Raw genomic sequence first — 12562 nt, 5'->3', positions numbered from 1 at the left:
CTACATTAAAAATATTGATGTTACATGAGGGGGAAAGAAAACAAGGCTTTAACTTAAATGTTCTGTGCCCCAATTGAGAATAGGTAGACTAACGTGCAATGTTATCAGAGTCATTCATAATTCACTCGAGGTGATGGATTCTGCTCAAGCATTTCCTCTCTGGTCCATTGGAAGAACTATGAACTTAAAATTGTGAGCAATAACTGATATATTTATGATAAATATAAGGTTGCTATTTTATTTCATCTTTATTCTTTGCACATCAATTTCCATAAGCAGATACAATTTAATTCAACATTGTAACTCATGCCAAAATAAATTCAAATCAGAGAACAAAAACAGAAGCCATTAGGTAGGGATCTTCATTCATTAAGGTTTATTTTACACATTTGCTCGAATCCAGTGAATTACGTTGATATTTCTGTAGATCTGATGAAGTCAGAGATGATTCAGAAAATATGTTTAGTCTTTTTTCATATATATTTCATCAATTGTCAAATATTGCATGTATTAGAAATATCAACTTTATTGCAAAAGCTCAAAAGAGGTCTAATCTGAGCAAATGCATCATCTTAATGCTAATTTATGTAATTTCCTATCTCCTCTTTCTATTCATTTCTCTCTTATCCTCTGTTTTACTCTTTCCCTTGCTACTCCTTCTGCCACTTACTTTTTTCCTTTGTTTCTGCTCTTTTCAACTACCTCCTCCCATTTTATCTCTTCTCTATTCCCCATTCATCCTCTCTCCTGTTTTTTTTTGTTTCCTTCCTCCTTCCATTCCTCAGGATGGTGGGTGGAGGAAGGGTGTAGATGGCTTTGAGGCTTTTGTGGTGGGGCAGTGAGAATAAGATGCACATTCACACTCTTCTAGACCCAGAAGGAGTCTTCAATTACAATCTCATGATCAATTATTGTTTTGAGCTTCTACTTGATCTCTTTAAGAACGGCTCGCAGTCCAGTGAATTGGTGGTGTGTCAGATTAGGTTCACATATTAACGATAAAATTATGTCAAAAATCTTACAAATATTAATTATAAGCTCCTACATGAAACTGATGAACTCTCAGACCCAACTATGACCATTGATAGTCATTGCTCCTTTCCACATGCCTTCATACCTTTCAGCTTAGGAGAAGCCCATAGAAATAGTTCCCCTGATTACCAGGAAATAGTTCCATGATCACATAAAAAAAAATTAGTTCTGTTGTGAAAACAAAATATTTCATAAACCTGTCATATCTCATTGGTCCCAGATTTGCGATGTTGACACTGCATGTTGGACGTTGGGTTTACCTACTTCCATAAGCATTTAAAAATAACCAGTTTCAATGAGAAATTTATTTGGCTTGTTAAATTAGAGAGAATTTTGGTTAATATTTGCAGCACATAGAATATATATCAGTATTGGGATATGATGAGCAAAGAAGGAAGAAAGCGTGTGGAATATTAGACTTGGATGGATCCAATTGGCTGATTGGCCTGTTATCCAAATGCAATGGCATGGCATATTAATAGAAAATATGGACTGGTTACATTTAGTATTTTCATATTACAGACAGTATGAAATTTAATTTAATAACCTCTTTCCCTAATTATCCTGTCCCACTGATAATTTGGCAAAAAAATTTTCTATCTTATTTATTATAGTTTCTGAATCCAAGGCAAGTTTCTTGAGTTCATGAATTCTAGGTGCTATTGATGTGCTGAACTCTTCCCATCCCTTAAGTAAACTTTCCTGGTATGTATTAATTTGAAGGAGTAACAACTGATGCAAATGTTTGACTTTCTGAGTCATCTCTTCCTGAAAATTGTTTTGAAATATTTGACTGGAGTTCCATTTGGCAGGGGCAATATTTTCAGACCATTGGCTGAAGTTCCTCTTGATCACCTCCAGTTGCTGGGCAATGGATGATGAAGGAATTTGGGAGAGCTCTTCCCTTCTTTCAAGCATCTGTGACAATATAAAGACAATTTTGTCTTTGATCGCCTCAGTCTGATCCTGAAGTTGAACAGATTCAAATTTCTTTTGCATAACTTCTGTTAAGTTAGTTCGAAAATTCGCCAAAATAGCACTTAGGTTTTGGATATTCCTGCAAAAGAGAAATAAAGAATATCTCTACATGCTTTTGTAAACCTCAGCATCTACTGTTTGACAGAGGTTTTAGAGTGTGATAATAATAATTAAACCATGACAAATCATTCAGGAGAACCTGTAAGATAAGGTTGTACTAAGAGGACAGTGAAGACTCCATTATTCTATGATATCAGAAATTGAATTGACATTTTTCCGACAGAGGCAACTGAACTGAAGATTATGAACTCTGAGCCATTCGTTCATGCCATTTAATAAATGAATAGTTCTGTGCACTTTTCTTCAGGGTAAAGTAAAAAATTCCAGTATAGATGAGATTAACACAAACATTATGAATTTTGAAGGTTAAAGGGAAATTGGTGAAACTTTTAAAGTTATTTAATTCATGGCAAAAGTAATGGTTTCTGCTAGATGGAGAATTGAAGATTAGGGGGCATAATTTATACATTAGGCTGCAGAGTGCAGGACTCTTCCACAAGTGGCAGAGAAGGCAACATCAGTTTTATAACTGGGATGAATAGATTTTTGATGACTAAAGATATTAAGAAAAAGAAGCAATTCTTGGTAAATGGAGCTTGGTCAGACACCATTCGTGATGTCATCAAGTGGCTCCAGGAACTAAACAAACTCCTCCTGTTCTTCTGTTCCTTCAGGTTGTAATGAGCAGTGAAAAGGTGGGGAAACCACCTTGCGATGAAAATCATTTGTTTATAAACTTTCAGTTCAGTATTTTTATTTACTGGATATCGCAACTGCTGGAATCATAGCACCAGTTATTTCTTTAACAAAAGTTGAATTAATGTGCCCCAGTAAAAAGAATGTAAAGGCACTCAATGTTCTGAGATCAATCTGCCCACAGGTAATTCAGCTAAACCTGACCTGCAGATGGTCCATATAGGTCTCAACTGTCTAGACTGATTGGTCTGAAAGCAAAAGAGGTCACTATTGTACTAATTTTAGAGGAAGAAACTATATGTGTTCACCAGAGGAGAAAACTGCTTGAAAGTATACAATTTATCAATAAAGAAAACAAAATAATAACTAGAGGATGGACCAGATTTAAATGACTTTTCCAACTTTAAAATAGCCTGGTTAAAGTGGCGACACTGTTCGTGTAGTGGTTAGCGCAACATTATTACAGCACCAGGAACCTGGGTTCAAATCCAGCACTCCCTTTAAGGAGTTCATACATTCTCCCCGACCTGTGTGGATTTCCTCCAAGTGCTCTAGTTTCCTCCTACCCTCCAAAATGTACCAATGTTGGCAGCTTAATCGGGTGTATATGGGCGCATGGGTTTCATGGGCTTCTACCACGCTGTGTGGTTAAAAAAAATGTAAAAAGCTGTGTCTTCCTCACAAAAACTATATTTTTTCAAATTGTTAGCACGTTCCAACACTGTGTTGATGGGCTCCCTATTTTATTTCAGGAACAGCAGGTAAGAGGGGTCAAATTTCTCGCTTCAGTAGCACCTTTCCTCAAAGACCAACTTCACACATGACTGGACTGCTTTTGAGGTCAGGGTGACCCTCACTCTCTGAACCCTTGCCTCAGGATCCAGGCAGGCTGCCTCAAATGATATCTGCCACCTATGTATCATTTCTGCATGTTGCAACATTGGAGGTCAAGAATAACTCTTCTGGAAAAGTGAACGGTCTTCCATTGATACCCTGCAAGGGGTATTTAGCTGCAATTTAAATTCTCCCAAAAATGAAAAATATTCATGCAATTGCAGACAAATTCCTAGCTATTTCCTTCTATGGATTCCCCATCTTTTGTCAGACATCTTACACTGTTATTTATACATTTCTGGTGTGACGAAATAGACATTGCTTCTGTTTTGCAGGATTTGTTCACCCACTTGAATTTGAAGGGGAGCTTACTGAAGCCACCAGGGGTGTTGCGGGTGTTGTTGTTGGGTGGGGGTGGTGCGGAAAGAATCCTGGTCTGAGTCAGCCTACTTCAGGTTTGTTTGGCAGAAAGTTATACAGCACACTCTGAATATCTACAAGAGAAATGCATTTGACCCTTTAGTTACTCATTTCTGTACCCAACATTATTTTAAAATGTTTTTCTTCTTCGTGAGAGGAAAGCAATCTTTGATCAATCTGACTGAAAAATCCAATTAGTTACTGATAGCATTTGACTGAGCTAAATACCATGAAAATAATAATGTGTACATCTTACATCACAAAGTTCATCCAGTTTACAACTACAATGGGATGCTGTTCATTCAGGGTTCAGCACCATCACACCAGCAAAATTCATGACCATGCTGAAGGATCTGTGACTCTGTTCCTTTGCAACTGGATCCTTGACTTCCTAATCATCAGACCCCAATTAGTGCAGATTCAAAACACCTCCTCCACTTTGCTGACCATCGACACAGAGTCACTCAAAGGCTTCATGTTTTGTCCCCTACTATATTCCTTGTACACCCATGTCTGTGTATATAATTAATTCCAACAGAAATGTGTGCAAAACTCATTACCATTGCATTGATGTGATTGTTGTCTGTACTTAGCTGTTTTACTCAAGTATTGCACAGACTAACTTCTGAACGAAATAAAAACTTAATAAATGAAAATGAAAGGAAAAGGAAAATCCTTCTTTGCATCCCTCATTGTTCCTGACTTGCATCAAAAATCAAATACACCACCTTGACTGCACAGCTCAGGAACTGAGCATTTTGGCCGTATCCTGAGAATTGACATCTCCATGCTAGAATGGAAGGTACAACGAAACAAAGATAGGGAACAATGTCAAAAAGAAAAAGATCTGCTCAACTCTTCGCCACCATCCCATTGATGCCATGGAATGCCCGCTACATTTACAGCAGAGGTTCAGAGAATAGGAAAACTTAAATACATACATTAGTGGTAGGATGGGTTCAGGCAAATTTTCTGAATTAAATCCATTCGGCGATACAGGAAGAGCATTGGTCTCAAATCCTAGTCAGAAAGACAGAGCAAAAAAATGGTGGTGATGGAACAAAAGAAATGAGATTTCCAAAACACTGCATTGATTATCAGGGACATTCTGAAAGGGACTAAATATGTTTATTTCTCTTTTTCTTTTGATTGTAGTGATTAGAGAAGTAAAGTTTTTTTTTACCAATTCTCTAACCATTCATTTTCTCTCATACTTCTTATTTTGTCTCTTGGCATTGAAAATATCTTTGAATTCAATTCCAGAGATGCTAGCACCAATGGCTCTTCCATATGTGTGAGCCTAAAGTGAGCCATAGGATGCTGAATGTTGCAGAATACCTACTCTGTCCTTCAGGCACCCACACTTCCTGTGATCAGATATGAAAAGGTCGTAATATTTCACATCACTATAATCTGACATAAATGGACATTAATGGACCGATTAAAACAGGGAGTTGCCAATTAACATAGAGTGGTTGGTGTAGATTACCCCTAACATGTAAAAGAGTGGGAAAATGCATGGATTGTGGTAGGTGCTAGAATGTTGGGGGTTCATGAGATTATGGAGATAATAAACAGGATTAGTGTAAAATGGGAACGATGATCAGCATGAACTTGGTAGGCTGAATGGCCTGTTTTCATGCTACATGACTCAATGACAGCAAAAGAGATGAAGGGGTGGGGTGTAGTGAAGGGGATTGTAATGGTGCTGACCTTGGGGCTGATAGCAGTGATGCAATGGTGGGACTCAGAAAGACAGAGTCACATACAGAGTCAATGTCAGAACAAATCTAATCATGGGGGGTGGGCATTAGGGTAACCACGGGGGGGAGGGTGCACAAACCGACGTTCGAAAATGTATTCAGCCGAGGGGGGAGAGGTAGATGCCATGAACCTCCTCTGTGTTCCGCCATCACTCTTCCCCCCTCCCTCCAATGTAAAAGACAAACATACATGCTTAGATCTCGTGGATGTTAGTTCTGCGAGTGGGTGGGCACAATATCTCTTTTAGGGGTTCAATGCCCACAAATCCACCCCCCCCCTTAGCGCCAGTGGTGGTCACACAAAAGTATAGATTAGATGACCCATTTTAGAGAGTTGTAGAGGTGGACAATGTCACAAGAGCTGAGGTTTGGGGAGGAGATAATTGGTGAGACCATGGAGAGGTTTAAACACCAAGGCCCTAGGATACAAACATTAAAGCTTAGGCCAGCATTGATCAGTTGGTCAGCAATGATTCATGGTGACCCAGTCTTATTCCTGAGGTCAGAACAACAGAGCTTTAAATGAGGTCAAACTAATGGAAGGTAGAAGATAGAAGACCAGATGGGGAGAATTTGGATAATCTGTTGCAGATATAGTGAATGCAATCAGTTGGTTGCAGTAGATGTATTGTGCTGGGACGGAAGGTAAACGTGTGTGATAGAGTAACAGCAACAGGCCACCCTTGTACTGATATGACCCACTAACATTTCTGAAATGTGATCCAGACATTGCAAACCAGTCTGATTAATGTATTGCAATTGCTTTTAATGATCTGCAACACTATTTTTTGCTTTTTATTTGTTCTTCTCACAGATCCAGACAGGGAGGATATTGGAGACATCTTTCTCATCCATTTATAGTTTTGTAGAGAGTGAATGCCCAAGCACTAAATCTGGAAGAATTTTTTTTAAATGGCCCAATCTCTCAAGTAAGCCCTGAACCCATAACCTATGACTTAGTGTCAAGAGAGTATGCCCACAGAATTAAAACTGACATCAAACAATGTTTTGTGATGTACCTTTTGAGGCAAACAGCAACAAAGTAATGATGAATATCTTCATTTTGTTAAGCAGGAGTTGGTCAAGTCTGTAAGGAAGCAAAATCAACAGTAGTTTTTTTTATCTCTTGGTCAATAATTTTTTAACAACATGGACAGAATTATAGTTATGTTGATCCTTGCGTATTTGATCATTAACTCAGTGTTTACTCAAGTAAAATCAACAACCACAGAAACAACTTTTGTTTATTTAGTGACTTCACAAGAACTTTATTAGCTATATTTGTGCCAAGTATGATTAAAAGTTTGGTCAATAGGTAATTTGAAAGGAGAAAGGAGTTGGGGGGAGGAGGGATTTAGGAGGGAGAATTGTAGGACTTGGCAATTTGAGAGCTGTAGATCTAAAGCTAATAGTGCGACAATCCAATTCAGGGATGCTCAAGTGGCTAGAGTAACAGAGGCATGGATATTTCAGAAGTCACTGTGCTAGTGGGAAATCACAGAAAAGGGAAGGTGAAATCCAAGCAGATTTTGAAAAATCAAGATCTTTCTCAAACAGAATCAAAGAAGGTTTTAGTTCCACCCCATTATTGCAAATGCAATATTTTCTCTTCCTCACAATCCACTGGAATCTCAGGGTTTTGCAATGTTAATTTCATATTGATTGCCACATCATTCAAAACGTACCAGGGTTGTAGGTTCATTGGACGTAATTGGCCAGCACAGTTCATGGGCCGAATGGGCAAGTTACTGTGCTGTATGTCCTCCTCTTTCATTCACATTAAGGAACTGTCTCTAACTGCCCTAAAAAAAGGTGATGAGGAGTGCATTTTTGAATAATAGCTGTCCTTCTACTGAAGGAATTCCACAGGACTATTGGGTAATGAGTTCCAGGATTTAGACCAGTGGTTCTTAACCTTTTTGTTTCCACTCACATACTACTTTAAGCATTCCCTATGCTCTGTGATTAGTAAGGGATTGCTTAAGGTGGTATGTGGGTGGAAAGAAAAAGTTTGAAAACCACTGTTTTAGTCATACCTAATTGACTCATTATGTGCACAGTTTCATAACTCCAAAGGAAATGGGCCAATGACAATTTTTCTCAAGCAAAATATTTCAGTAACAATTTGATCTAGAGCAGTAATTCTCAACCTTCCTTTCCCACTCATATACCACCTTAAGCAATCCCTTACTAATCGCAAAGCACCGATGGCATAGAGATTGCTTAAGGTGGTATGTGAGTGGAAAGAAAAAGGTTGAGAACCACTGATAATGAAGGAATGGTATTTCCAAGTCAGGGTTGTTGGTGTGTGACTTAGAGGGAAACCTGTGATGTTCCCACCGGTCTATTGCCCTTGTCCTTGGTGGTGGAGATTGAAGGTTTGGGAGGTTCAATTGGAGTATCATTGGGGAGTATCTCCAGTGCATTGTGTCACTGTAATCCAGAGATGGAGGGCGTGAGTGTTTATAGTGGCGTGCTGTCCAAGTGAGTAGTTTCCCATGGATTGTGTTGAGCTTCCAAGGTTTTGTTGGATGGCACTCATCCAGGAAAATGGGGCCTGTTCCATTGCCCTTCTGCATTTGTCCCTGGGCAAGTGCCTGACTTAGAAGGGCAGGGAATAATGGCAGGACATAACAGTTTCCCGTTCCCTCTCAGGTTTGATGCACGTTCGTAAACTGACATATATTTTGCATTCACAGATGCTGCTTGACCTGTTGATTTGTTCCAGTCTTGCGATTTTGTTATGTATTTCCTTCAATGGCTCAGGGTCAATCTTATAAATTTCCAGGTGTGATGCTCAGTCGAGCTCGCACACACTGGCAATTCCGAAATTCTAGCATCTACCACAATCCATGCATTGGCAACTTAGCAGCTGGGATGTAAAAGAGAAAAAAAAATTTTGTCGCCAGCCTTAAAACATACACCACACCGTCTTCCACCGGTGAACTCACCACAGCTGGTTCTCCTGCTCTCTTCATGTTTATTTACTCTCATTGGTTGTGCTCAGCTCTGCTGGCTAGGACTGACCTCCTTGGCTTGTACTCATGATCATTATATTCATCACTGTTGGCAGATCTCCACTGGTTGTGTTGGTTACACTAACTTCAAATATGCAGTTCTAATGCATCAACACATTTTGCAGTTTAAACACTGAATTACTTTTAACAATATAAGTCACATTCAACATTTATAATGATGTGTAATTCAAGTATACCTTTTCAATGGAACTAAAGCTTACAAGAAAATTGCAAGAACCTTGACACAACAGGGTATCATTGTTGCAATGTTTAATTATCTAGTTGTTTCAGAACCTGAAGTAAAGGGTTATACTTTATCTGAGCCAAAATCAGGGAGAAAGCACCATTGAATTGTGGCCAATGTATGTCTTGAATATTTGAGCTAAGGTCTTTCTTGTAGAAGCCAGCCATTCGCTAATGAATTATTCAACCTCTGATGCCACAATACCCCATAGCCACTGGATGTAGACATGATTGTGTCCAATCTGCCATGGATTCGCCTCACTATTTGAAGGGTTAGTTCTTGTTGAGGGCTCATTCCTCAAGTTTCACATTTGTTAAACTGCCTCACTGTGGGCATTTGGAAGTGGTCCACCATTATTGCACAAACTCCTAATGAAACCACCTTCCATTCATTATACTTCTATACAGCTTCTTAGCAAAACAGGTGTGTGAAGAAATACCTGCAACCCCACAAGTAACTATTTTCAGGCATAATTCCATTTGATATGGGCCAACAAGATTTGTGTTTACCTAATCTGAGGGATATACAGGACAATGGTGATGTCCCCCCTACCCCTGTTTCCAAAGCACTCAGGAGTATCAGTCAAGAGCAGGGTGTTTAATGCACCTGCTTGTTTAGAAACAGGGAGCTCATCAAACGTGGCTCTGATCATCCTTCTACCCTCAACAAATGAGGAACAAAGACTTCACACCCAGACTTCATGTGTAAACCCTTGGAGAATTTTAATAAAGTACAGAGATTCCAGGGATCAAACCTACCAAAAGAGTTGGGAAATTGGGGGCAATGAAATTGGTTAACAGTTAGTTAGTGGATCAGAGTAACTAGTGGAAATTTTCTCAGTAAACCAACAGCAAAGACCAGCAAGCTTTCATAAGCAAGATGTTCACCTTGGCCTTGAGGGATGCACGGTCAGCGGAGCGGTTAGCACAGTACTATTACTGAGCCAATGACCCAGGTTTGAATCCACAGCTGCCTGTAAGGAATTTGTACATTCTCCCCATGTCTGTGTGGGTACTCCAGTTTCCTTCCAACCTTCAAACATATACAAAGGTGGTAGGGGATTGTAGATTCATTGGTGTATTTGAGGGGCATGGGATCTTGTGGGCCAGTTATTGTGCTGTATGTTTATATTTAAAGTTTTGACTCTTTCCATAAATTGTTGATTAATCATAAAATGGGGCACAAAACAGTTCTTACCTGCTTGAATTTTGTCCTCCTGTCTTCTGTAATCTGGTTTCCAAACTTCTAGGATTTATTAACCTGCTCTTATCTATTCCATCTGATAAGAGGACGAACAGTAAACTGGACTGATTTGTTTTTTTAAGTAAAAAAAAACAGTAGTTTTGAGTTCTCAGAATGCTTTTGTGTTCCCAATAGACATGGGATTGGTGCAATGGAAGCATTTCATGTAATTAATGAGAAAGGCCACTTATCCGGTAGTTACAGGAAGAGGTTGAGCAAAATTTGGTTTTATTTCTTGGAGTTCAAGAGGATGAGAGGTGAGGAATAGATCAGGACAGTGCATAGAGTCTTTTGCTCAGAGGAATCGATAACCAAAAGGACATAGGTTTAAGATAAGGGGGGAGAGGAGAGATTTAACAGAAACCTGAGGGATTGTTTTTTTAAAAACAGAAATTGGTGGGTGCATGGAATTTCTTTTAAATCCCAATGAGTATAACCTTAGTCAAGCCATTTTTTTTTCATCAGTCCATCTTGCCATTCCAGGAGTCAGTCTGGAGAATGTTTGTTGGACCCCCTCAATTGTAAGAATGTCCTTCCTCATATTAGGAGATTAAACTGTACATGATATTCAAATTGTTACCTAACTTAGGCCCTTTTCCACTGTGATAAGACTTCCCTGCTTCTCCACTTACAATGAAGGCCCACATTGATTTGCCCTCTCGACTGCCAGCTGCCTAACCCTAATGTGCTGTCAGTGACTGTGAACAAGGACAGCAAGATCCCTCCATCTCTCCCAATCTCTCTATACTTAAATAAAAATCTACCTTTCTTATTCCTATTGAAGGAGAGAATGATTTGAGTGGCAGAGACATTTTGGGTTTTTAACACTAGATGTTTGGCATCTGAATCCACAACCACTCACAGTGGATCAATAAACTTCAGCCAAGCTTCAGAGCAAAAATGCAGTGCTGGAGTTATGGGCCTGGGGGAAGTTACCATTAGGAGATGATGTGGATCTTGGGGAGGTGACCAGGAGGAGATGATGTGGGTCTAGGGGAATTGATAAGGAGGAGGCATTGTGGGTCTGGGGAAGTGACAAGGAGGAGATGATGCAGGTCTAGGGGAGATGACCAGGAGGAGACATTGTGGGTCTGGGGGAGGTGACCAGGAGGAGCTGATATGGGTCTAGGGGGGAAGTGACAAGGAGGAGATGATGTGGGTCTAGTGGAGGTGACCAGGAGGAGACGATGTGGGTTTAGGGGAGATGGCCAGGAGGAGATGATATGGGTCTAGGGGAAGTGACAAGGAGGAGACATTTTGGGTCTGGGGAGGTGACCAGGACAAGATGATGTGGGTCTAGGGGAAGTGACAAGTAGGAGGCATTGTGGGTCTGGGAGAATTGACAAGGAGAGATTATGTGTGTTTGGGTGATGCAACAAGGAGGAAACAATGTGAGTCTGGGGAAGGCGACAAGGAGAGATGATGTAGGTCTGGGGGAGGCGAAAAGGAGATAATGTGGGCTTGGGGAAGGTGCCAAAAAAACATTGTAGGTCTGAGGGAAGTGACAAGGAAGAGATGATGTGAGTCTGGGGGTGGGAACAAGGAGGAGACTTTGCAGGCCTATGAGAAGTGGCTCAGGCCCAAAAAGTCAGAAATATATCTTAGTTTCCTATGGATGCTGAAATACTGAGTTTCTCCACATTTCGATGTGTTTTTACTGCAATCACAATGTCTGAAAAGGGACAAGGAGGAAATGGACCAAACTTGTGGGGCTGGGGGATTTGACGAAGAAGAGATAATTCATAGTTGTGGATCTGGGAGTGGTGACAAGGAGCAGACGGGCCATAGTTGTGGGCCTGTGGGAGGTGACAAGGAGGAGATAGGCCAGAGTTGTGGGCCAGGAGGAGGCGATCAGGAGAAAACGTTGTGGACCAGTGGGAAGCGACAAGGAGGAGGTGATAAGGAGACAATGGGCCTTAGAGGGAATGAGAAGCTTCAAACTGAGACACTGCATGGTTGATGGATGAGCTGCAGACAAACTGTGGTACATGGTGTGCCTACCTATGTTCCAGAATGGTCTCAGGGAGACTTGCTTTAATTCCTTCATATGATGTGGATTCTGCTGGAAGGATAAGAAATTACTGCTCTCAACCTGTATCTCATCAGAGAGCAGTTAAGAGACCACAAAAAATACCTGTGGATCTGCAGTCACATATAAAACCGTGTAAGGATACTGGTGACAGAACATGAGGCAAATTCAGTGACCTTTTCTGATGTTTTGATGAACTGAATTTAAACACAATTTGAATTCCTATCTCTAGCTCATCTTCTCTGGG

At 40.2% G+C, this 12562-nt stretch overlaps 1 protein-coding gene across 1 annotated transcript; it reads right to left on the bottom strand.

The window, feature by feature from the left end:
* Positions 1–224: 224 nt before the first annotated feature.
* LOC138741229 (uncharacterized) lies at positions 225–10462 on the bottom strand. Its single transcript, XM_069894986.1, has 4 exons — positions 10242–10462; positions 6803–6870; positions 4962–5040; positions 225–2089 (listed from the first exon to the last, which is right to left on the bottom strand). The coding sequence occupies exons 1-4, from the start codon at positions 10445–10447 to the stop codon at positions 1588–1590; spliced, it is 855 nt and encodes a 284-aa protein (XP_069751087.1). The 5' UTR covers positions 10448–10462; the 3' UTR covers positions 225–1587.
* Between the last annotated feature and the right edge of the window lie 2100 nt (positions 10463–12562).

Source organism: Narcine bancroftii, chromosome 8 (assembly GCF_036971445.1).
Source record: "Narcine bancroftii isolate sNarBan1 chromosome 8, sNarBan1.hap1, whole genome shotgun sequence".
Classification (NCBI taxonomy): domain Eukaryota; kingdom Metazoa; phylum Chordata; class Chondrichthyes; order Torpediniformes; family Narcinidae; genus Narcine; species Narcine bancroftii.
This window is presented reverse-complemented; position numbering and strand designations above follow the sequence as displayed.